This window comes from Eleutherodactylus coqui, chromosome 1 (assembly GCF_035609145.1).
Source record: "Eleutherodactylus coqui strain aEleCoq1 chromosome 1, aEleCoq1.hap1, whole genome shotgun sequence".
Lineage (NCBI taxonomy): Eukaryota > Metazoa > Chordata > Amphibia > Anura > Eleutherodactylidae > Eleutherodactylus > Eleutherodactylus coqui.
The window spans coordinates 276,725,768-276,752,147 of NC_089837.1; the positions used below are offsets into that span (position 1 = coordinate 276,725,768).

Genomic DNA, 26,380 nt, shown 5'->3' on the forward strand with positions numbered 1-26,380 from the left:
CCTGTATTCGGAACTATACCCATTGTGTCCCTAATATTATGTCTCTATGCACAACGGGGCCCAAAATGAAAGGAGTAGTCACTGTCTTTCAGAACAGAAATTTTGCTCGAAGGACTTTTAGGCCCCATAGCACACTTGTAGAGCTCTTGAGTAGCCAACACTATAGAAAACCCCCACAAATGACCCCATTTTGAAAACTAGACCCCTTAACAAATTGATATAGTGGTTTACTGCCCAATTTGACCCCACAGTTTTTGAATGAATTTAAGGAAAGCAGAAGTAAAAAATTGTGATTTTCCTTTTTTGGGCAATTCTGGCAATTTAAGAACAATTTTTTTGTAATAGCACACATATGAATGAAGACTTGCACCCCAAAATGGATACCCCTGTTTGTCCTGTTTTCAGAACTATACCCATTATGGCCCTAATGTTATGTCTGATGCACAACGGGGCCCAAAATGAAAGGAGTAGTTGGTGGCTTTCAGAAATTTTGCTAGAAGGCCTTTTATGCACCATTGCCCATTTGTAGAGTTGTTGAGCGACCAAAACGATAGAAACCCCCCACAAATTACTCCGTTTTGAAAACTAGACCCCTTAACGAATTTATTTAGGGGTGTACTGCCCATTTTGACCCCACATTGTTCGAATGAATTTAAGCAAAGCAGAAGGAAAAAATTATGAGTTTCTTTTTTTTAAAAAAAACAGCTTTTTTTTTGACAGCACACATATGAATGAAGATTTGCACCCCAAAATGGATACCCTTGTTTCTCCCGTGTTCAGAGACATACCCATTGTGGCCCTAATGTTATGTCTGGATGCACAAAGGGGGCCAAAATGAAAGGAATAGCCGGTGGCTTTCAGAACAGAAATTTTGCATGAAGGATATTTAGGCCCCATTTCCCACTTGTAGAGCCCTTGAGCGGCCAAAACCATAGAGAACCCCTACAAATGATCCCATTTTTAAAACTAGACCCCTTAATGGATTTATCTAGGGGTCTAATGAGAATTTTTACCCTACAATTTTTTAAATAAATCTAAGCAAAGCAGAAGGAAAAATTACAATTTTCATTTTTTTGGCAGTTGTGTCAATTTAAAAACTGTTTTCTTTGTACAGCACACATATAAATGAAGACTTTAACCCCAAAATGGATCCCCCTGTTTGTGCTGTATTCAGAAACATACCCATTGTGGCCCCAATCTGCTTACAGGACACATGGCTAGGCCTATAATGGTAGATATTGGATTTCAGGGTACAACTTTTTTTTGTACAGTGTACATATGAATGAAGATCTTCACCCCAAAATGGATACCCCCATTTGTCCCGTGCTCAGAAACATACCCATTGTAGCCTATAATGGAGGGAACACCCGTTGGATTGCAGGGCACAACTGAATAAATTCCAGGCCCCATTGCTCACTTGTGTGGAAAAAAAAATGGACTCCTTATAAATAATCCACCACCACTTTTTTACTCTTTTTTTAACTTAAATGATCACTGTTATCCATTGGATAACAGTGATCATGTCCCCGTGGACCTCTCTCTGCTCCTGGGTACACATGGCAGCCAGGAGCAGAGGGATTTTGAATTTTCCGGGGTCTGAGCCCCTCTGTGCACGCGCCTGATGATTGACACTAAATCCACTAAATCTTCAGGCATTTGTCATCCAATTTTCTTCTTTACTAGTTTTAATTGTATCTGAAACATGTTTAACAGGGGTAATATATTATAATAAAAGTAATTGCATGCACATGGAGCCTTCATAACTTGGTACAGTTCCTAAATATGGTGCAATGTTAGAGATATTCTCCCGTGAACTCGATGTTTCTCAGTGATATGGCATCTGATAGAACATACAATTTCTTTCGTCATACAAGATCTCACAGGAAAATGTGCAGATTATGTTTACTGATATGACAATAATTTAAAAAGACTTGTCTAAAAATATAAAAACATGTGGACATGCAATTTTGTCAGCTTTTCCTGCTGTGCTACAGGGTCAATTAATCCAATAGTAAAAGGTATAAAATTACAGTAAAGCACCATCACCGAAATGCTGAAATGTATTCATTAGTAAAGAAAAAAATTGCCATTTCTTATTTCAAAATCTCCGTGAATACTGTGGTTTTCTACTTTTTACATTGCAAGGTGAAAGTGAAGCTTCAATTTGAAACCATTTTAACTACTATATTAAGACTTTGTAATTGAAACATTATTTTCTTTTGCTTCTAGTGCTAACATATTCAGAAGTGCTGCACAGAGATTATCAGTCACGTAAGTCACTCTCATCAATAAGATCATCTAATTGCCCCTATTTTAAACACAAGCACTAATTAAAGGGAACTTGTGAAGTTCTAGTGCTGTTTGGTGAGGTTACAGGAGCTTGATTTATATATTTGTAGTGAAGCTTCAATTTGAAACCATTTTAATTACTATATTAAGACTTTGTAATTGAAACATTATTTTCTTTTGCTTCTAGTGCTAACTAGAGATGAGCGAGCACCAAAATGCTCGGGTGCTCATTACTCGAGATGAACTTTTTGCGATGCTCGAGGGTTCATTTCGAGTAACGAACCCCATTGAAGTCAATGGGCGACCAAAGCATTTTTGTATATCGCCGATGCTCGCTAAGGTTTTCATTTGTTAAAATCTGGGCAATTCAAGAAAGGGATGGGAACGACACAGAAACGGATAGGGCAGGCGAGGGGCTACATGTTGGGCTGCATCTCAAATTCCCAGGTCCCACTATTAAGCCACAATAGCGGCAAGAGTGGGCCCCCCCCTCCAACAGTTTTTACTTCTGAAAAACCCTCATTAGCAAGGCATACCTTAGCTAAGCACCACACTACCTCCAACAAAGAACAATCACTGCCTGCATGACACTACGCTGCCACTTCTCCTGGGTAACATGCTGCCCAACCCCCCCGCATGAACCAGTGTCCACAGCGCACACCAAAGTGTCCCTGCGCAGCCTTCAGCTTCACTCATGCCACATGCTGGCCTCATAGCCACACCACCCTCATGTCTATTTATGAGTGATGAGTAAGGATTTGGCGCTCACTGGAAGGATACTGAAAAGTGTAGTAGGTGAGGGGTCTTGATTGCCAGGTGAAGACGAATATTCCTAGGTGCTGTAAACAATCTCATAGGAGAGAGCGGCTAGAGGGAAACTCCAATCATGGCATGAAGGAGGAAGATATAAATGAAATAAAAGGAAAAAAACCTCAGCGCTCGCACCGTGGAATAGGTGGAAATAGAATATACTGAAGAGACTAAAGTTATATCACTTACTTCAAGGAGGCGCCTTTAGGGTAGGCGCCTCCTAATCCAAATAGGCGTATCAAATATGGTACCGATCAACAATGATGAACAGGTTCCACGATTTTAATAAAATAGAATAAAATAAAAATATAATACACAACGCGTTTCGGCCGCACGGCCTTTTTCAAGTGTACATTGTATGAGTAAAACTGAACATATATAATAATAAAAATACCTTGTAATCCTGTGACAAATGAAGGTAATCAAGCTGCCAAATCCAGACCGGCATCTGTTGTGTCGGCATCAATGCATGTTGTGAAGGGAAGTGAATAGGAAGGGGAGGGGGAGTGAAGAAAGGGGAGGGAGGGGGGAGGGGGGTCACTGCTGGTATATAGCAATGAGTAATTACCAAACTGTTACGTTCATGTCGGCATCAATTGTGTCGGCATCTGATAGTATAACAACTTATTGCAGGGGGGGAAAAACAAAGGAAAAAAACACTGCTAACGTGTTGATGTTACGTAGTTAGCAAGACAGATGCTTCTATACTGATATCTACTTTGTCGGTATAGATTAGCATAATCATGCATTACAGGGGCAAGGGGGGAGGGGGAATGGGGAAGAGAAAGACACTGATGGTGCTGTGTAAAATAACACAATCTATAGATGCATGGCGTGCTCAAATGCATCTTATAACTTAGCTGTAGGTATGTTACGGCTATGTGGGCTAAATGTGCCGATGGAGATTAAGAGGTTGACGCTGGAGCACATATGTGTCTGGCGTTATGACGCCAAGTCACGTGTGCATATACGTCTGACGTCATGACGCTGTGTTTCGTGCGTAGAATGCATAAGAAATAAAGTTATGACATTCAAACGCCGAGTCACATGTGCATATGCGTCTGACGTCATGACGCTGTGTCTCGTAAGCAGAAACAATAAAGTTGTGACATTCAAACAACAGCTACGATGAGGGGAAGCCAAGGTATACACATTACAACATATGGCATATAGTGCATGTTGGATGCCGTGGTGTCATTTAAAGGGACAGGCACATAAATGAACATATAAAGGGACATATAAAAAGACAGTCACATATGACTCAATATAAATATATGCATAGCAATAAATTATATGACAAATATACAAGGGATTTAAATAAATAAGTATACATGGTAAATATTCAAATTAATAAATATGCATAATCTGAACAATAAACTATAAATGGTCTTTAAAAAAATCATATATAATAATTATGTTATGCACATATAGTAAAACGATTTTTTTATATATACAGAATAAAACATATATATATAAATGAATACATATACATATATACACATACATACATACGCATATACATATATACATGCACATGCACACACACATACATGCAATAACTGGTCACAAATAACAAACAATAAATATATAGATGCAAATTATGACCAGTGAATATAATTATGTATGACAGATTTAAAAACTCCATTTTTTTCATATGTATATGTATTTTGATATTGCTAAAATTTCTCTAAAGTCTCGTTTAGGCCGTGTGGAACCAAGGTATTAAAGTGGAAGATGTAAAACATCTCCTTGGTTCTTAATTTGGAGAATTCACCGTTGGGAATATGTTCAACCGGGGTGATCTTAAGATGAGTGGGATCTGATGCGTGATGTAGAGAAAAATGTTTTGAGACACTATGTTTAAGGAAGTTGTTTCTTATATTTGATCTGTGCTGGTTTAGACGACTACGTAATGCGTTAACTGTACGTCCAATATACTTCAATTTGCATGGACATTCTATCAAGTAGATAACATAACTGGTTGAACAGTTCATGAATTGATTAATTTGAAATGGGGAAGTGTTAGTGTCTATTTCAATCTCCTTCCGTTTGTGACAGATGTTTTGACAACACTTGCAAGTGGGTTTACCGCATTTGAAAGATCCTGTAGTGTGTAGTATAGAAATGGGCGTTCTTATTTTTGGCCTAGACCTAAATTGTCGTGGCTGTGATGGAGCTAGGATGCTCGCCAAAGTTCGACTTCGTCTAAAAGTAATTTGTGGAAGAGACGGTATTTCAGAAGTTAAATATGGATCAGATTTTAAAATATGCCAATGTTTTCTGATGATATCCTTGAGTTCTTTATGACATGAGTTATAGCGGGTAATTAGATTACAACTAGGATTAGTGGATTTGAGTTTATTATGTTGAGAGGCATCCATAGGATTAAGGAGTTGGATACCTCTCCCTTCTATTTTAGCTCTGTTTTGGGAATTGGAAATGAGTGTTTTAGGATATTTTTTATCTGTAAATCTTTTGGCCAAGATCTCTGACTGGTTCTCATATTCCTGAATGGTGGAACAATTACGCCTGATGCGTTTAAACTGGCCAAAAGGTACGTTTAACTTCCACGACTTAGCGTGATCGCTACGAAAGTCGAGGAAACTATTCGCATCTACGGTTTTAAAATGCGTCTTAGTTTGTATTTGGCTATCTTCGATATAGATGTCCAAATCTAAAAAAGTGGCTTTGGTCTGATTGATGGATCCTGTAAATTCCAAATTCCATGAATTGGAATTAATTTGTTGGATAAATTTAGGAATTTCTTCTAATGTACCATCCCATATCAGAATGATATCATCTATGTACCTTTTATAGAATTTAATATGTGGGTCATGAAGAGTCTCCTCAAACGCGCCCATATACAGGTTGGCATACACTGGTGCACATTTCGTGCCCATTGCGGTCCCACGCGTTTGGACAAAAAATTCATTGTTGAATTTGAAAAAATTGTTATGTAATATAAAATAAATGGCATCTAAGATGAATTGCTTCTGTCTAGGAGGGGTTAATGAATCTTGATCTAGATAATGTTTCACTGCTTGTAAACCTAATATATGTGGTATGTTAGAATATAGTGCACTGACGTCTAGAGTCACCCAAATGAAAGATTTTTCCCATTGGATGTTTTGTAAATATTGTAATAAGTGTGTGGTGTCTTTGAGGTAGGATGGAAGTTGGACTACTAGACGTTGTAATTGTTTATCTACATACTGGGAGAGGTTGCTTGTGAGGGAGTTCATGCCCGCAATGATGGGTCTACCAGGGGGTTGTGTTACAGATTTATGAATCTTAGGGAGAAAATAAAAATAAGGTGTTTCGGGATGTTTCGGATGTAAGAAAATTTTCTCATCTTTGGAGATGCAACCATCTTGATAAGCCTCATTAATCAAAACATGTAGTTTTTCTTTAATCTCGGCAGATGGATCTGCAGATAGAGGTTTGTAATTAGAACAATTTTTTAAAATGCGAAATGATTCGTCCAAATAGTATGTCTTGTCCATAAGAACTATCCCCCCCCCCTTATCTGCTGGCTTGATAATCACTCCTTGTTCCTTGGCCAATTTATGAACGAGTCTAAGTTGAAACTTAGTTAGGTTACCCTTTTTATTTTTCTTGTTTTTGTGGAGTTCTAGTTGATTAGCTAGCTCTTTAAAATTCTTTAGTACCTCATTGTAAAATGTTATAATTTGTGGACCTTTGGATTCCACCGGATAGAAAGTGCTAGATGCTTTTAAATCAGTGTATATGAATTGTTGTACTGTGTGGTTATCGAAATCAGAGACTTTATCATGATTATGATGAGTAGTTGGATCATTAGGAGGGTTACATGGGTGAAGTTTAAAGTGTCTTTTTAGTGTTAATTTGCGTATATATGTATTTAGATCTACAAATAATTCAAAAATATTTGGGTGACTGGAGGGACTAAAGGAAAGCCCTCTGGAGAGGATATTGATCTCCTCTTGGTTGAGTTGGTATTTAGAAAGGTTAAAAATACCTACTTCTAACGCTTCGTTGTTGGGGATTGTATTTTGCGGGGTGGTCTGGATGGTTTTATTACTCTTTGATTTTTGACCGCCTCGTTTGCCCCTTCTTCTGACTCTTTTGGGTTTGGAGATCTGTTGGGAGATTGATAAAATTGGGTTATTTTCTGAATTTGTGGATTGCCCACAATAGGCTTGTGAAGATGGTGGGATGTTTTTCCTTTCAAATTCGCTGAAAGAGTGCTTCGAGTCGTTCTCGTGACTAGTGGCTGTCTCTCGATTAATGGAGATCGAGAGACCTCTATCTCTAAAAAAGGATTCGATGGAGTGTTTGTTAGAAGATCAGGATTGGAATTGGGAATGGGGTTACAATCTATAGGAGATTCTATTGAATTAATATCTTGATTCTGCAAAAAATTGATCAGATCTGTAGGACTCCCAGATGTGTCCATCAATACTAAGGGTGTTATCAGTGATGGTACATTGACTGGTATGGGAATATTATTGGTATTGGAGGAAGATGTCTGGTTATCCGTATTATTAATATCTATGGGAGGAGATTTACTTACTAGAGGTACTGGGTTTTCATTTAGTTGGCACTGGTTACCAGAGCTATTAGATGAAGGGATAGACCCAATGGGTAGTGCATTTGATTTATTATGAGTGGATGAAGTTGAATTAACAATTGGAATAGACTTGGAGGGTTGTGGGTTTTTCCTCAAATTGGGTAGTAGGGGCTTAATTAGAGAGGGGTCTTTGTTCTGTAACTGTCCCCTATAACGTGTTCTTGAAGCACTCCTCTGATACGTAGGTGTGGATCTGGTTGGAGGATATGACCATGCATGTGGCTGGTTAATGCGTCGCCACGGGGGGGGGGGTGTTGGTAATAGAGGTGGTCTATCACTTCCCTTCACAACATGCATTGATGCCGACACAACAGATGCCGGTCTGGATTTGGCAGCTTGATTACCTTCATTTGTCACAGGATTACAAGGTATTTTTATTATTATATATGTTCAGTTTTACTCATACAATGTACACTTGAAAAAGGCCGTGCGGCCGAAACGCGTTGTGTATTATATTTTTATTTTATTCTATTTTATTAAAATCGTGGAACCTGTTCATCATTGTTGATCGGTACCATATTTGATACGCCTATTTGGATTAGGAGGCGCCTACCCTAAAGGCGCCTCCTTGAAGTAAGTGATATAACTTTAGTCTCTTCAGTATATTCTATTTCCACCTATTCCACGGTGCGAGCGCTGAGGTTTTTTTCCTTTTATTTCATTCATGTCTATTTATAAGTGCGTCTGCCATGAGGAGGAACCGCAGGCACACACTGCAGAGGGTTGGCAGGGCCAGGCAGCGACCCTCTTTAAAAGGGGTGGGGCGATAGCCCACAATGCTATACAGAAGCAATGAGAAATCCAATCCTGTGCCACCTCCATCAGGAGCTGCACACGTGGGCATAGCAATGGGGAACCCATGTGCCACACACTATTCATTCTGTCAAGGTGTCTGCATGCCCCAGTCAGACCGCGGTTTTTTATAAATAGTCACAGGCAGGTACAACTCCGCACTGGGAATTCCGTGTGCACCCACAGCATGGGTGGCTCCCTGGAACCCACCGGCTGTACATAAATGTATCCCATTGCAGTGCCCTGGACAGCAGAGCTAACGTCAGATTAAATGCAGGTGGGCTTCGGCCCACACTGCATGCCCCAGTCACACTGGGGTTTTTTATAAGCAGACACAGGCAGGTACAACTCCCTATTGTGAAGTCCCTGTGGACCGACAGCATGGGTGGCTCCCTGGAACCCACCGGTGGTACATAAATAAATCCCATTGCAGTGCCCAGCACAGCTGAGGTAACGTCAGGTTTAATGCAGGTGGTCTTCGGCCCACACTGCATGCCCCAGTCTGACCGGGGTTTTTAATACATAGACACTGGCAGGTACAAATCCCTAATGTGAAGTCCCTGTGGACCCACAGCATGGGTGGCTCCCTGGAACCCACCGGCGGTACATAAATATATCCTATTGCAGTGCCCTGTTCAGCAGAGCTAACGTCACATACAATACAGGTGTGCTTCGGCCCACAGTGCATGCCCCAGTCAGACTGGTTATATGTTTATGTAGCAAAAGTGTAGGCCAACACACCTTGCTGTACCATGAGTGCAGGCGAAGCCCATAAAAATTACTAGGATTACACTGTAGGCGAGGGCCCAAAAAAATTGGTGTACCAACAGTACTAATGTACCTCAGAAAAATTGCCCATGCCCAACCAAGAGGGCAGGTGAAACCCATTAATCGCTTTGGTTAATGTGGCTTAATTTGTAACTAGGCCTGTAGGCAGCCCAGTTAAAATAAAAATTGGTTCAGGTGCAAGTTTCAACGCTTTAATGAGAATTGAAACGTATAAACATTGTTTACTAAAGTAATAGGACTGAGCCTTGTGGGCCTAAGAAAAATTGCCCGTTCGGCGTGATTACGTGAGGTTTAAGGAGGAGAAGCAGGAGGAAGAGGATGAATATAATACACAGATTGATGAAGCTAAAAGGTCCCTGTTTTTTATGGTGATAGAGAACGATGCTTCCATCCGCGGGTGCAGCCTACGTATTGTTTAGGTACCGCTGCTGTCCGCTGGTGGAGAAGAGAAGTCTGGGGAAATCCAGGCTTTGTTCTTCTTTATGAGTGTAAGCCTGTCGGCACTGTCGGATGACAGGCGGGTACGCTTATCCGTGATGATTCCCCCAGCCGCACTAAACACCCTCTCTGACAAGACGCTAGCCGCAGGACAAGCAAGCACCTCCAGGGCATACAGCGCGAGTTCAGGCCACGTGTCCAGCTTCGACACCCAGTAGTTGTAGGGGGCAAAGGCGTCACGGAGGACGGTCGTGCGATCGGCTACGTACTCCCTCACCATCCTTTTACAGTGCTCCCGCCGACTCAGCCTTGACTGGGGAGCGGTGACACAGTCTTGCTGGGGAGCCATAAAGCAGTCAAGGGCCTTAAAGAGTGTTGCCCTGCCTGTGCTGTACATGCTGCCTGATCTCCGCGCCCGAGAAGTCTGGGGAAATCCAGGCTTTGTTCATCTTTATGAGTGTAAGCATGTCAGCGCTAGCAGCTGACCAGCGGGTACGCTTGTCTGTGATGATCTCCCCCAGCTGCACTAAACACCCTCTCTGCCAAGATGCTAGCAGCAGGGCAGACCAGCACCTCCATGGCATATAGCGCAAGTTTGTGCCACGTGTCCAGCTTTGACACCCAATAGTTGTATGGAGCTGAAGCATCATAGAGGATGGTGGTACGATCGGCTACGTACTCCCTCACCATCTTTTTACAGTGCTCCCTCCGACTTAGCCTTGACTGGGGAGTGGTGACACAGTCTGGCTGGGGAGCCATAAAACTGGCAAAGGCCTTGGAGAGTGTTCCCCTGCCTGCGCTGTACATGCTGCCTGATCTCCACGCCTCCCCTGCTACCTGGCCCTCGGAACTGCGCCTTCTGCCACTAGCGCTGTCGGATGGGAATTTTACCATCAGTTTGTCCGCCAGGGTCCTGTGGTATAGCACCACTCTCGAACCGCTTTCCTCTTCGGGAATGAGAGTGGAAAGGTTCTCCTTATACCGTGGGTCGAACAGTGTGTACACCCAGTAATCCGTAGTGGCCAGAATGCGTGTAACGCGAGGGTCACGAGAAATGTCTGCCCACCAGGCCCACTCTTCTGTAAAGAATTGAGGAGGCTGACTCCCACTGCGCCGCCCATGTTGGAGTTGGTATTCCACTATAGCTCTAACATGTGGAGCGTAGAGTTCCACCGTGTGGGCACGTCGCACAGCAGTCGGTGCACTGGCAGATGAAACCGATGTTGCAGGGTGCGCAGGGTGGCAGCGTCCGTGTGGGACTTGCGGAAATGTGCGCAGAGCCTGCGCACCTTTACGAGCAGGTCTGACAAGCGTGGGTAGCTTTTCAGAAAGCGCTGAACCACCAAATTAAAGACGTGGGCCAGGCATGGCATGTGCGTGAGGCTGCCGAGCTGCAGAGCCGCCACCAGGTTACGGCCGTTGTCACACACGACCATGCCCGGTTGGAGGCTCAGCGGCGAAAGCCAGGGGTCGGTCTGCTCTGTCAGACCCTGCAGCAGTTCGTGGGCCATGTGCCTCTTCTCTCCTAAGCTGAGTAGTTTCAGCACGGCCTGTTGACGCTTGCCCACCGCTGTGCTGCCACGCCGCGTGACACCGACTGCTGGAGACGTGCTACTGACACATCTTGATTGCGAGACAGAGGTTGCGGAGGAGGAGGAGGAGGAGGGTGGTTTAGTGGAGGAAGCGTACACCGCCGCAGATACCAGCACCGAGCTGGGGCCTGCAATTCTGGGGGTGGGTAGGACGTGAGCGGTCCCAGGCTCTTACTCGGCCCAGCCTCCACTAAATTCACCCAATGTGCCGTCAGGGAGATATAGTGGCCCTGCCCGCTTGTGCTTGTCCATGTGTCCGTTGTTAAGTGGTCCTTGGCAGTAACCGCGTTGGTGAGGGCGCGTAAAATGTTGCGGGAGACGTGGTCGTGCAGGGCTGGGACGGCACATCGGGAAAAGTAGTGGCGACTGGGAACCGAGTAGCGCGGGGCCGCCACCGCCATCATGTTTTTGAAAGCCTCCGTTTCCACAAGCCTATACGGCAGCATCTCCAGGCTGATCAATTTGGCTATGTGCACGTTTAATGCTTGAGCGTGCGAGTGCGTGGCGGCGTACCTGCGCTTGCGCTCAAACACTTGCGCTAGCGATGGCAGGACGCTGCGCTGAGAGACATTGCTGGATGGGGCCGAGGACAGTGGAGGTGAGGGTGTGGCTGCAGGCCAGGAGACGGTAGTGCCTGTGTCCTGAGAGAGGGGTTGGATCTCAGTGGCAGGTTGGGGCACAGGGGGAGAGGCAGTGGTGCAAACCGGAGGTGGTGAACGGCCTTCATCCCACCTTGTGGGGTGCTTGGCCATCATATGTCTGCGCATGCTGGTGGTGGCTCCACGGCTGATCTTGGCACGACAAACCTTGCACACCACTGTTCGTCGGTCGTCTGCACTCTTAGTGAAAAACTGCCACACCTTTGAGCACCTCGGCCTCTGCAGGGTGGCATGGCACGAGGGGGCGCTTTGGAAAACAGTTGGTGGATTATTCGGTCTGGCCCTGCCTCTACCCCGGGCCACCGCACTGCCTCTTCCAACCTGCCCTGCTGCTGCACTTGCCTCCCCCTCTGAAGACCTGTCCTCAGTAGGCTTAGCAAAGCAGATGGGGTCAGTCACCTCATCGTCCAGCTGCTCTTCCTTCGAATCCTCTGTGCGGTCCTCTCTTTGACTTCCTGCAATTACTACTACTACTACTGAGTGATAGAAAACTGTGTCTCATCGTCATCGTCCTCCTCACCCACTGAAAGCTCTTGAGACAGTTGCCGGAAGTCCCCAGCCTCATCCCCCGGACCCCGGGAACTTTCCAAAGGTTGGGCATCGGTCACGACAAACTCCTCCGGTGGGAGAGGAACCATTGCTGCCCATTCTGGGCAGGGGCCCGAGAACAGTTCCTGGGAGTCTCCATTGTAATGGAGTGAGGAGGCTGGGAGGTAGGAGGAGCAGCAGCCAGAGGATTCAGAGTTGCAGCAGTGGACGGCGTAGAAGTCTGGGTGGTCGATAGATTGCTGGATGCACTTTCTGCCATCCACGGCCGGACCTGCTCACACTGCTCATTTTCTAATAAAGGTCTCCCGCGTGGACCCATTAATTGTGAGATGAATCTGGGGACACCAGAAACGTGCCTCTCTCCTAATCCCGCAGCAGTCGGCTGCAATACACCTGGATCAGGAGCTCGGCCTGTGCCCACACCCTGACTTGGGCCTCCGCGTCCTCTTCCACGTCCTCTAGGCCTACCCCTACCCCTCAGCATGGTGTATTACGAGTAGAGCAGAAACAGAATGCTGTAATTAAATGTGCCGCTTATTGGCCTGTGGTTGGAGGCTGACTTCGCTTACGGAACGCACAGCAGAGCCAGGAAACAATTTTGCGCACGCCTGTAGTGAGACATAGGTGCGTATGACTGAGCTAGTGGAATTCACAGCGCAGAAGCAGTCAAGTGGCCAAAGGACAGTGGTAGGCCTTAAGTATTTTGCTTCCCTTTTTTTAAATGCTGAGCTGATACAGCAGACAGATACTGTAGGCAGCGTATATTATGTATACTGTTTCCCTCTGGCGCTATGACGGCGGTGATGTAACGGGCACAGCAGAGCCAGGAAACAATTTTGCGCACGCCTGTAGTGAGACGTAGATGCGTATGACTAAGCTAGTGGAATTCACAGCGCAGAAGCAGTCAAGTGGCCAAAGGCCACTAGTAGGCCTTAAGTATTTTGCTTCTATTTTTTTAAATGCTGAGCTGATACAACAGACAGATACTGTAGGCAGCGTATATTATGTATACTGTTTCCCTCTGGCGCTGTGACGACGGTGATGTAACGGGCACAGCAGAGCCAGGAAACAATTTTGCGCACGCCTGTAGTGAGACGTAGGTGCATATCACTGAGCTAGTGGAATTCACAGCGCAGACTCAGTCAAGTCGCCAAAGGGCAGTGGTACGCCTTAAGTATTTGGCTTCCCTTTTTTTAAATGGTGAGCTGAAACACCAGTCAGATACTGTATGCAGTGTATATTATGCATACTGTTTCCCTCTGGCGCTATGACGGCGGTGATGTAACGGGCACAGCAGAGCCAGGAAACAATTTTGCGCAAGCCTGCTGTAACGCTTAGCTGCGTATTAATTAGGACTACTACCCCCAGCAGACACGCAGTATACTGAAGACGGTCACAGGCAGCCCAAATATAGTATTTTTTCCCAATTTTTTTAAAAAAGCCCACTGCCTATATAGACAGTATATCTCTTTCACCTTTCCCACTGTCCCTGCCTCACCAGTACTGCCCCTATACTGAGTAATATGACTGCAGACTGAGGACGCAATGGTCTGCACGCCCGATATACAAAAAAAAAAAAATGGTGCAACACTGCTAAAAGCAGCCTCAACAGTACTGCACACGGTCAGATGTGGCCCTAAGAAGGACCGTTGGGGTTCTTCAAGCCTAAAATAACTCCTAACGCTCTCCCTATAGCAGCAGCAGCAGCATCAGCAGCACTGTCCCTGATCTATATCAGCATGCATCTGTGGCGAGCCGCGGGCGGGGCAGATTTTAATACTCGGGTGACACCTGATCTCCCCAGCCACTCACTGCAGGGGGGTGGTATAGGGCTGAAACATCACAGGAGGAAGTTGTAATGCCTTCCCTGTCTTTCTATTGGCCAGAAAAGCGCGCTAATGTCTCAGAGATGAAAGTGAAAGTAACTCGAACATCACGTGGTGTTCGTCTCGAGTAACGAGCATCTAGAACACCCTAATACTCGAACGAGTATCAAGCTCGGACGAGTACGCTCGCTCATCTCTAGTGCTAACATATTTTGAAGTGCTGCATAGAGATTATCAATCACGTATGTCACTGTCATTAATAAGACCATCTAATTGCCCTTATTTTAAACACAAGCACTAATTAAAGGGAACTTGTGAAGTTCTAGTGCTGTTTGGTGAGGTTACAGGACCTTGATTTATGTATTTGTAGTCACCTGCTCCCCAATTCCCCTAGTGTCTACTGGTGAAGTCTTTGAGCAGTCTGAAAATCTGACTCTTTTCAGACCGATTTGCACGCACTCCTATAGAAGTCTGTGGGAGTACATACAAACAGAAGGCAGATGATATGAATAAAATAAATAACAAATAGCTATTTTAACAATAAAGTAATACAATCCTACTATCATTTTTATTTATGCGCAGCCAATTTATATAATACAAGCTACAATAAAACGCACATGTATTTTGCTGATGAAGCCACAAGAAATTTGGTTTCTGTGAAGCTCCTTACTGTCAAAATTACTCCTGCTTACATAGGAATTCTAGTTCCAGAGAAGTAGAAGTATTAAGTGGAGCTTATTTTTAAAGTAAGATAAACCTTTCATTTCATTTATTTCCATTTGTTTATGCAAGGCTAAAATTTGCACGAACAACTTTTATTGTTATATTTTACATGAGTTTTATATATTGTAGGATATTTGGAGTATATTGAACCCTTTCCTTATTCATTTTTTTCAGTCATGGCCACTGAAGGCAGAGAAGACACTGATGTAGCTGTAGTTGAGAAAGAAGGTGAGTCACCTATCAAACCATAGGTTAATATGAACTCCTAGACAAATGGCATAAATATAGACCCCCAACCTCAAGACCACAATCGCTGTTGGGGGTTATTCAGATGGGTGTTTGCGTATTGTGCCTGAAAAACGTGTGCTACATGCTTTGAACAACACACTGACACCTGTCTGTGTGCTGTCCAATTTGAATGGACAGTGGACATATTGTGCCCTATTCTCATATGTGGTGGAAGTGGTTGCAGCACTTACCCCTAGGCAGTGGTTATAAACCAACTCACGATTGCAGGCTGAATGTAGAGCTGGATCCAAACTCCACCTACAATCAAACCAGAAACAATAAACTTTTTCAGCAGCAATCCAGAATTACTTCTCTTAATCCATCGTTGTCTTTAATCATCACTTGGACATGGTTAACAGAGACAGCAACGTTTCGATCCTAATGTGTGGAGAAAGATCCTAATGTGTGGATCGAAACGTTGCTGTCTCTGTTAACCATGTCCAAGTGATCATTAAAGACAACGATGGATTAAGAGAAGTAATTCTGGATTGCTGCTGGAAAAGTTTATTATTTCTATTCTCATATGTGAAAATGGATAATATGAGATGTAGTGATTTTTATTTTTCCACACACTGTCACTCATGCGTATTGACTCATAGGCTATAATAGGTCTGTGTTCTTTCTGTTGAATACACAGACATTACACGCACAAAAACACGCTTGTATTTACAACAAGGCATTCACTATGGTGTGTGCACATGTCCGTACTTTGCAGGTGCATGCCTGCAAAGATAGGACATGCGTGCACCATAGGGAATGCATGCATTGTTTTCAATGGAGCCGCGGCAGACACACGCTAAGAGAGATCAGGGACAGTGCTGCTGCTGCTGCTATAGGGACAGTGTTAGCGTCTTCAAGAACCACAACGGCTCTTCTTAGGGCCACAGCTCACCTAGTGCATTACTGTTGTGGCTGCTGTGAGCAGTTTTGCACAATTTTTTTTCAATGTATATCGGGCGTGCAGGCTGTAGCGTTCTCAGGCTGCAGTCTGTACTTCAGTATAGGGGCACTATTGGTCAGGCAGGGACAGTGGTAGTGTAGAATCCTGTCTACAAGTACCCCAATGGTCCTTCTTAGGGCAACCTGCGACCGTGTGCATTTAACTCCGTGGTTGCTGGGAGTTGTAGTACCTGTAGTGGGTGCTGTGATTACTTTTGCACAAAATTTTTTTTAATGTATATCGGGCATGCAGGCTGTAGCGTTCTCAGGCTGCAGTCTGTACTTCAGTATACGGGCACTATTGGTCAGGCAGGGACAGTGGTAGTGTAGAATCCTGTCTACAAGTACCCCAACGGTTCTTCTTAGGGCAACCTGCGACCGTGTGCATTTAAATCCGTGGTTGCTGGGAGGGAGTTGTAGTACCTCTGCATTGCACAGCTAGGCCTGCGTGCAGCCATCATTTATAAATATTTTTCTGTCCACACTTCGCGTAGCCTCACTGCAGTCTGCCTCTAAGTGTACGCCAAGAAACCACACATTTTCTACAACGCTCTGTTATACGTGTGCTGTCTCAGACGTTCACGGTCTGCCTGACGCCCATAGATTGAAAGTGCAATACACACTGCCTAGCCTCAGCCTGCATTGCAGAGTAAAATAAGGAGATATAAAAAAAAATTCCTTTTTACGGCTAACGGTTACCCAGTGCATGTGCCTGCGTGGCCTGTGGGACTTCACGCCCATCCAAACTGCATAGTTCACCGCTAGGCCTGCGTGCAGCCTTCCTTATAATTTATCTCTGGCTTCATTTTGCGTTATATTACCGCTGGCAGCCACCAACTGCGCGGCGATAATTCACAAAAATTTTTACACCGCTCTGTCTCTGCTCGTTTCTTAATCCACCATGCTGAGGGGTAGGGGTAGGGGTAGAGGACGTGGACGCGGTCGAGGACGCTGAGGTCCACGTGAGGGTGTGGGCATAGGCCGAGTTCCTGGTCCAGGTGAATCGCAGCTGGCTGCTGCGGGAGTAGGAGAGAAGACAGTTTGTGGGGTCCCCAGCTTCATATCACAATTTTTGGGTCCACGTCGTAGACCTTTATTAAAAACCGAGCAGTGTGAGCAGGTCCTGTCGTGGATGGCAGAAAGTGCATCCAGCAATCTATTGACCGCCCACTCTTCTACGCCGTCCACTGCTGCAACTCTGAATCCTCTGGCTGCTGCTCCTCTTTCCTCCCAGCCTCCTCACTCCATGAAAATGACACATTCTGAGGAGCAGGCAGACTCCCAGGAACTGTTCTCGGGCCCGTGTCCAGATTGGGCAGCAATGGTTCCTCTCCCACCGGAGGAGTTTGTCGTGACCGATGCCCAACCTTTGGACAGTTCCCGGGGTCTGGGGAATGAGTCTGGGGACTTCCGGCAAATGTCTCAAGAGCTTTCAGTGGGTGAGGAGGACGATGACGATGAGACACAGTTGTCTATCAGTGAGGTAGTAGTGAGGGCAGTAAGTCTGAGGGAGGAGCGCACAGAGGATTCAGAGGCAGGGCCACTGGACGATGAGGTGACTGACCCCACCTGGTGTGATAAGCCAACTGAGGACAGGTCTTCAGAGGGGGAGGCAATTGCAGCCGCAGGAAAGGTTGGAAGAGGCAGTGGGGTGGCCAAGGGTAGAGGCAGGGCAAGAGCGAATAATCCACCAGCTCTTTCCCAAAGCACCCTCTCGTGCCAAGCCACCGTGCAGAGGCCAAGGTGCTCTAAGGTGTGGCAGTTTTTCACTGAGATGGCGGACAACCAACGTACAGTGGTGTGCAACCTTTGTCGCGCCAAGATCAGCCGGGGAGCCACCACAAGCCTCACCACCACCAGCATGCGCAGGCATATGATGGCCAAGCACCCCACAAGGTGGGACGAAGGCGGTTCACCGCCTCCAGCTTGCGCAACTGCCTCTCCCCCTGGGCCCCAACCTGCCACTGAGATCCAGCCCCCCTCTCAGGACACAGGCACGACCATCTCCTGGCCTGGACCCACACCCACACCTCCGCTGTCCTCGGCCCCCTCCAGCAATGTCTCTCAATGCAGTGTCCAGCTGTTGCTAAGAGAATCATTGGAGCGAAAGCGCAAATACGCCGCCACGCACCTGCACGCTCAAGCTTTAAATGACCACATAGTGAAATTGATCAGCCTGGAGATGCTCCCCTACAGGCTGGTGGAAACTGAGGCGTTCAAAAACATGATGGCGGTGGCAGCCCCGCGCTACTCTGTCCCCAGTCGCCACTATTTTTCACGGTGTGCTGTCCCTGCCCTGCACGACCACATCTCACGCAACATCGTAGGCGCCCTCACCAACTCAGTTACTGCCAAGGTCCACTTAACAACGGACACATGGACAAGCACAGGCGAGCAGGGCCACTATATCTCCCTGACGGCACATTGGGTGAATTTAGTGGAGGCTGGGACCGAGTGAGAGCCTGGGACCGCTCATGTACTACCCACCCCCAGAATTGCGGGCCCCAGATCGGTTCTGGTATCTGCGGCGGTGTATGCCACCTCCACTAAACCTTCCTCCTCCAACGCAACCTCTACCTCGCAATCAAGACGTGTCAGCAGCAGCACGTCGCCAGAAGTCGGTGTGGCGCGGCGCGGCAGCACAGCGATGGGCAAGCGTCAGCAGGCCGTGCTGAAACTACTCAGCTTAGGAGAGAAGAGGCACACGGCCCACAAACTGTTGCACGGTCTGACAGAGCCGACCGACCACTGGCTTTCGCCACTGAGCCTCCAACCGGGCATGGTCGTGTGTGACAACGGCCGTAACCTGGTGGCGGCTCTGCAGCTCGGCAGCCTCACGCACGTGCCATGCCTGGCCCACATCTTTAATTTGGTGGTTCAGCGGTTTCTGAAAGGCTACCCACACTTGTCAGACCTCCTCGGCTAGGTGCGCCGGGTCAGCGCACATTTCCGCAAGTCCAACATGGACGCTGCCTCCCTGCGCACCCTGCAACATCGGTTTAATCTGCCAGTGCACCGACTGCTTTGCGACGTGCCCACATGGTGGAACTCTATGCTTCACATGTTGTCCCGGCTGTATGAGCAGCGTAGAGCTATAGTGGAATACCAACTCCAACATGGGCGGCGAAGTGGGAGTCAGCCTCCTCAATTCTTTACAGAGGAGTGGGCATGGATGGCAGATATCTGCCAGGTTCTTGGAAACTTTGAGGAGTCCACCATGATGGTGAGCGGCGATGCTGAAATCATTAGCGTCACCATTCCCCTGCTATGCCTGTTGAGAAGTTCCCTGCAAAGCATAAAGGCTGATGCTTTGCGGGCGGAAATGGAGGCGGGGGAAGACAGTATGTCGCTGGATAGTCAGAGCACCCTCATGTCTATATCTCAGCGCGTGGAGGAGGAGGAGGAGGAGGGGGAGGAGTCTGAGGAGGAAGAGACAGCTGGGCCCACTGCAGAGGGTACCCATGCTGCTTGCCTATCATCCATTAAGTGTGTATGGCCTGAGGAGGAGGAGGATACTCAAAGTGATCTTCCTAGTGAGGACAGCCATATGTTGCATACAGGTACCCTGGCACACATGGCTGACTTTATGTTAGCATGCCTTTCTCGTGACCCTCGTGTTAGACGCATTCTGGATACTACGGATTACTGGGTGTACACACTGCTTGACCCACGGTATAAGGAGAACCTTTCCACTCTCATACCCGAAGAGGAAAGGGGTTTGAGAGTGATGCAATACCACAGGGCCCTGGTGGACAAACTGATGGTAAACTTCCCATTTGACAGCACTAGTGGCAGAAGGCGCAGTTCCGAGGGCCAAGTAGAAGGGGAGGCGCGGAGATCAGGCAGCATGTTCAGCGAAGGCAGGGGAACACTCTCCAAGGCCTTTGCCAGCTTTATGGCTCAGCAGCAAGACTGTCTCACACCTCCCAGTCCAGGCTGAGTCGGAGGGAGCACTGTAAGAAGATGGTGAGGGAGTACGCAGCCGATCGTACCACCGTCCTCCATGACGCCTCTGCTCCGTACAACTACTGGGTGTCAAAGCTGGACACATGGCCTGAACTCGCGCTGTATGTCCTGGAGGTGTTGGCGTGCCCTGCGGCTAGCGTCTTGTCAGAGAGGGTGTTTAGTGCAGCTGGGGGAATCATCACGGACAAGCGTACCCGCCTGTCAACTGACAGCGCCGACAGGCTTACACTCATGAAGATGAGCAAAGCCTGGATTTCCCCAGACTTCTCTTCTCCATCAGAGGACAGTAGCGCTACCTAAAGACCTTTGTCAATCTGTGTATGATATTCGTCCTCCTCCTCCGGCTCCTCCTCCTTAAACCTCTCGTAATCACCGCGAACGGGCAATTTTTCTGTGGGCCAAAAGGCTCATATAACTTTTCTAAATAATATTTATCTGTTTCAATTCTCATTTAAGCATTGAAACTTCCACCTGAACCAATTGTTTTTTAGACTGGGCTGCCTCCAGGCCTAGTTAAAAATTAAGCCACATTACGCAAAGCGATTAATGGGTTTCACCTGCCCTCTGGGTTGGGCATGGGCAATTTTTCTGGGGTACATTCGTACTGTTGGTACAACAATTTTTCTGGCCCTCACATACAATGTAATCCAATTAATTTTTATGGGCTTCGCCTGCACTCCTGGTACACCACTGTGTCTGCGGTTGGCATACACTTTTGCTACAGAAATGTAACTCTGTTCTGCCTACCTATACTTCTACCACAGTAATGCTACAGGGGTCTGACTATACTTCAGCAACAGAAATGTTACTTCGGTCTGCCGATACTACTGCTCCTGAAATGTTACCTTGGTTGGTGTATACTGTTACTACTGTAATTTTACCAATACTGGGCTCTGCCCATAATGCTTCAACGGAAATGTTACTGGGGCAGGTCTATACTGCTATAACAGAAATGTAACTAATAGTGGGCTCTGCCCATACTGCTTCTACGTTAATGTTACTGGGGCCTATCTATACTGCTACTACTGAAATCTTACCAATACAATGCTCTCCCTACACTCCTGCCAGGGAAATGTTTATCTGCTGCTTTGCCCATACTGCTTCTACGTTACTGTTACTGGGGTCTGACTATACTGCTACTACTGAAATGTTACAAATGCTGTGCTCTCCCTACACTGCTGCCAGGGAAATGTGAATCTGTTGCTTTGTCCCTACTGCTTCTACGTTAATGTTACTGGGGCCTGTCTATACTGCTACTACTGAAATCTTACCAATACAATGCTCTCCCTACACTCTTGCCAGGGAAATGTGAATCTCCTGCTTTGCCCATACTGCTTCGATGTAAATCTTACTGGGGCCTGTCTATACTGCTACTACTGAAATCTTACCAATACTATGCTCTCCCTACACTGCTGCCAGGGAAATGTTTATCTGCTGCTTTGCCCATACTGCTTCTACGTAACTGTTACTGGGGTCTGACTATACTGCTACTACTGAAATGTTACAAATGCAGTGCTCTCCCTACACTGCTGCAAGGGAAATGTGAATCTGCTGCTTTGTCCCTACTGCTTCTACGTTACTGTTGCTGGGGCCTGACTATACTCCTACTACTGAAATCTTACCAATACTATGCTCTCCCTACACTGCTGCCAATGAAATGTTACAGGGGTTTGTGCATACTCTTACCGCTGAAATGTTGCTAATTCTCGGCTCTGCCTATACTGCTGCTACTGCAATGTTACAGGGTAGTGGAAACGGAGGCTTCCCAAAGACATGATGGTGGCGAGGCCACGCTACTAGGTTCCACAGGCGCGACAACTTTTCAGCGACGCGGTCACTGGGAAGGTGCATATAACCATGGACACGGGGACAGGACACGTACTGCCTCAAAAACTTCCCCGTCCTCCTCCTCCAACAATGAAAACATTCTTGGCCGAAGCCCACCTGCATTTAATCTGACGTTACCTCAGCCACGCTGGGCAATGCAATGGGATTTATTTTTGTACCGCCGATGGCTTCCTGGGACCCACCCATGCTGTCGGTCCACACGGAGTTGTAACAGCATGTGTCTACTTATAAAGAACCCCAGTCTGACTGGGGCATGCAGTGTGGGCCGAAGCCCACCTGCATCTTATCTGACATTACCTCAGCTGTGCTGGGCACTGCAATGGGATATATTTATGTATCGCCGGTGGGTTCCAGGGAGCCACCCATGCTGTCGGTCCACAGGGACTTCACATAGGGGATTTGTACCTGCCTGTGTCTATGTATTAAAAACCCCGGTCAGGTTGGGGCATGCAGTGTGGGCCGAAGCCCACCTGCATTTAATCTGACGTTACTTCAGCTGTGCTGGGCACTGCAATGGGATATATTTATGTACCGCCGGTGGGTTCCAGGGAGCCACCCATGCTGTGGGTGCACACGGAATTCCCATTGCGGAGTTGTACCTGCCTGTGACTATTTATAAAAAACCCCGGTCAGACTGGGGCATGCAGTGTGGGCCGAAGCCCACCTGTATTTAATCTGACGTTAGCTCTACTATCCGTGGCACTGCATTGGGACAAACTACAGGAGCAATACAGCACTAATGAGACGTGCACAGCTACGCTAGCATAGGAGTTTGCTGTAGGCCCACGATTGCTGAGGGTTTGTGCAGAGGCCTATGTCCTGGGTGCAGTGAAATTCCGCTTCCTGCCTAGGATTGCTGAAGCTGTGGGCCGAGGCCTATGTCGTGGGCGCGGTGCAAGTCTGCCATGTTTGGCCGCTCAGATCAATTTTTTGTTCATGTCTTGTGCTTCCTAGGACCCACCTATGCTGTTGGTGCAAACTTAGTTCCCATCGCGGTGTTTGACCTGTCTGGCACAAAGACACTGACTGACTTGGGTAGAGGGCAGAGCGCTGACGGCTTTCCCCTTGCAGTGTGGATTGAGCTATGCGACACCTTGACAGAATGAATACTGTGTGGCACATGGATTCCCCATTGCTATGCCCACGTTTGCAGCTCCTGATGGAGGTGGCACAGGATTGGATGTCTCATTATTTCTGTACAGCATTGTGGGCTATCGCCCCGCCCCTTTTAAAGAGGGTTGCTGCCTGGCCCTGCCAACCCTCTGCAGTGTGTGCCTCCGGTTCCTCCTCATGGCTGACGCACTTATAAATAGACATGAGGGTGGTGTGGCTGTGAGGCCAGCGTGTGGCATGAGGGCAGCTGAAGGCTGCGCAGGGACACTTTGGTGTGCGCTGTGGACACTGGGTCGTGCGGGGGGTGGGGGGGGTTGGGCAGCATGTAACCCAGGAGAAGAGGCAGGGGTGTGTCCCGCAGGCAGTGCTTTTGCTTAGTTGGAGGTAGTGTGGTGCTTAGCTAAGGTGTGGCTTACTAATGAGGGTTTGTCCGAAGTAAAAATTGTTAGGGGGGGCCACTCTTGCCGCTATTGTGGCTGAATAGTGGGACCTGGGAACCTGAAATGCAGCCCAGCATGTTGCCCTTCGCCTGCCCTCTCCGTTTCTGTGTCGTTTCCATCACTTTCTTGGGTTTTGCAGATTTTCACCAATGAAAACCTTAGCGAAGCATGGCTGATATACAAAAATGCTCGAGTCGCCCATTGACTTCAATGGGGTTCGTTACTCGAAACGAACCCTCGAGCATCGCGGAAAGTTTGACTCGAGCAACGAGCACCCGAGCATTTTGGTGTTCGCTCATCTCTAATCAGAATGTCTTAAGACGTCAGACAGTGGATTTGAAAGGGTTAATAATGCCCCAAGTAGTACCTTAACAGTGATGGTGTCTCCAGAATAGTAATACTGCCCCCAAATGCCCTCTTAAGTGATATTGTGCCCAAATAGCCTCTAAATATTAATACTGCTCAAGTACCCCCTTTAATAGTAACAGTGTCCCCAAGTAGCCACCTTAGTATTTATACTGCCCTCAAGTGGCCCCTAAATAGTAATACTGCCCCCAAAATAAAAAATATACATATATACTTTCTTAAACCTGCTTAGTGTAGTGTCCTCTTCTGGCCTGGCATTGTGCTGCCGGCGCTGAGATGCTGTGGAAGCCCTGGTTCCCCTGTGCACTGATTTGAATATCAGAAGAGGAAGCAAATGAAAAGCCTGATGGCTCATCCTTTGAGGTCTCTTGTCCCCCTCATCTCCGTCCAATTCGCCATTGTCTAACACCGCTGTCAGCTGTATAGGCATTCTGCAGATTCCAATAAAATTGACAGCTGCACTCACCCAGGGATTCAGAGCACTAGGCTAGACATGTGCCCTGGATCTCCAGTGCTAGCGATGCCCCTGGTTCAACATATTTTGTCTGGTAAAATGCTGGGCTGCATGAAGAAAGCTGGATGAACCCTCTTCTAGTCAATGAGGTCCACAGGCGCCATGCATGTCAGTTAAATACCATATCCAGCACTTACATTATTTTCACTGTTTGGCTCTATCATAGGAGTTAAACAACTGAAATAAAAGTACAAATGAAAACCTAGTGTAACTTGTTGTTAATGAGGTATAAATTGTATCCTTAAGTGTTTAATCTGTTTTGTAATATTATTTTGAGTAAATGTAACATTTTCTGTATGTACTGAAGTGAGGGAACTAATCTTTTTTTTTTTTTTTTTGCATTAAAGGAGATGTCCCGAGGCAGCAAGTGGGGTTATACACTTCTGTATGGCCATAATAATGCACTTTGTAATGTACATTGTGCATTAATTATGAGCCATACAGAAGTTATAAAAAGTTTTTTACTTACCTGCTCCGTTGCTAGCGTCCTCGTCTCCATGGTGCCGACTAATTTTTGGCCTCCGATGGCCAAATTAGCCGCGCTTGCGCAGTCCGGGTCTTCTGCTGTTCTCTATGGGGCTCCGTGTAGCTCCGTGTAGCTCCGCCCCGTCACGTGCCGATTCCAGCCAATCAGGAGGCTGGAATCGGCAGTGGACCGCACAGAAGAGCTGCGGTCCACGGAGGAAGAGGCCATCTTCAGCGGTGAGTAGAGAAGTCACCGGAGCGCCGGGATTCAGGTAAGCGCTGTGCGGGTGGTTTTTTTAACCCCTGCATCGGGGTTGTCTCGCGCCGAACGGGGGGGGGGTTTAAAAAAAAAAAAACCCGTTTCGGCGCGGGACATCTCCTTTAATTGTAGCAACGTAATGATGGTAAATCTTGGACTTGGGTTATATATTTTATGTTTTTATTTTACAGTGCAGCAGGCAGAAGCTGTTTTCCTTAGTTATACATTTCACATGTCTGCAATGAGAAGTGAAAATGAGGATTCTAGACCACTTAATGATGAAATAGAAGATGCAAGGCAAAGAGACGGGTACCAGTCTGATATTAAAAATGCTATGTATAATTATGTATAATATGCTGACGACACATCTAAAACATTTATGGCACAGCCACTTTTCCATTAAAACCATTGTATGAAACGGTTGCAAACCCCTTTTCTCCAAATACGTGAAGGTGCCAGAGTTGGGACCTTACCCATCAGGTTTTCTGACATATCCTATAAATATATACCAAAATCAAGCAGGACAATATCTTTTTCATTAATACGGTAGGTTACTAATTCTGTAAAAGGACAGTTTCATTGGTATAATATTATGCTTGAAATAAATGTTCATCTTTTAACATACTGACATTTTTAGGTCCAAAGTTCTGCACTGTTTAATTCATTGAAGGGGTTGTTCTGGCAGAAAGTGATGTCATGTTGCTGAAAAACACTGATGAATGGATACCCTTTTGCCAGGGCCCACACAGCAATTCTTGGATTTAAGGGCTAAAGTAGCATTGCAGCCCCTTTACAATAGTGCTACTGGCTGTGTAGGGAACCTAAGCACAGCCCATCTGATTGTCATTGTCAGGGTTACACTGGGTCTTGTTAAACTCGACACTAGTGTCTAGGAGTGCTGCTGCCTCCAATATGTATACAGCACTCATGAGAGAGCAGAATTGCTAAAGTACTTTCCCAATTGTTTCAGGCACAATCTTTAGTGCAGTTGAAGTGCCTTAAAAACAAGAGTGCCAAATGATAATCATAAAAAAAGCATCACTGGGGTCACTAGAATACTCCCACCATGCATTAATAAGGTGATTCACATCGGCTCCACTTGCCTT

At 46.4% G+C, this 26,380-nt stretch overlaps 1 protein-coding gene across 1 annotated transcript in view; it reads left to right on the forward strand.

The window, feature by feature from the left end:
* BAK1 (BCL2 antagonist/killer 1) overlaps positions 1-26,380 on the forward strand; it is a 150,129-nt gene that overhangs the window by 84,090 nt on the left and 39,659 nt on the right. Inside the window, exons 3-5 of the mRNA XM_066609108.1 lie at positions 2,230-2,271; positions 15,251-15,304; positions 25,466-25,583. Coding sequence (XP_066465205.1) covers positions 2,230-2,271; positions 15,251-15,304; positions 25,466-25,583 — 214 coding nt within the window. The remainder of the gene's footprint in view (positions 1-2,229; positions 2,272-15,250; positions 15,305-25,465; positions 25,584-26,380) is intronic.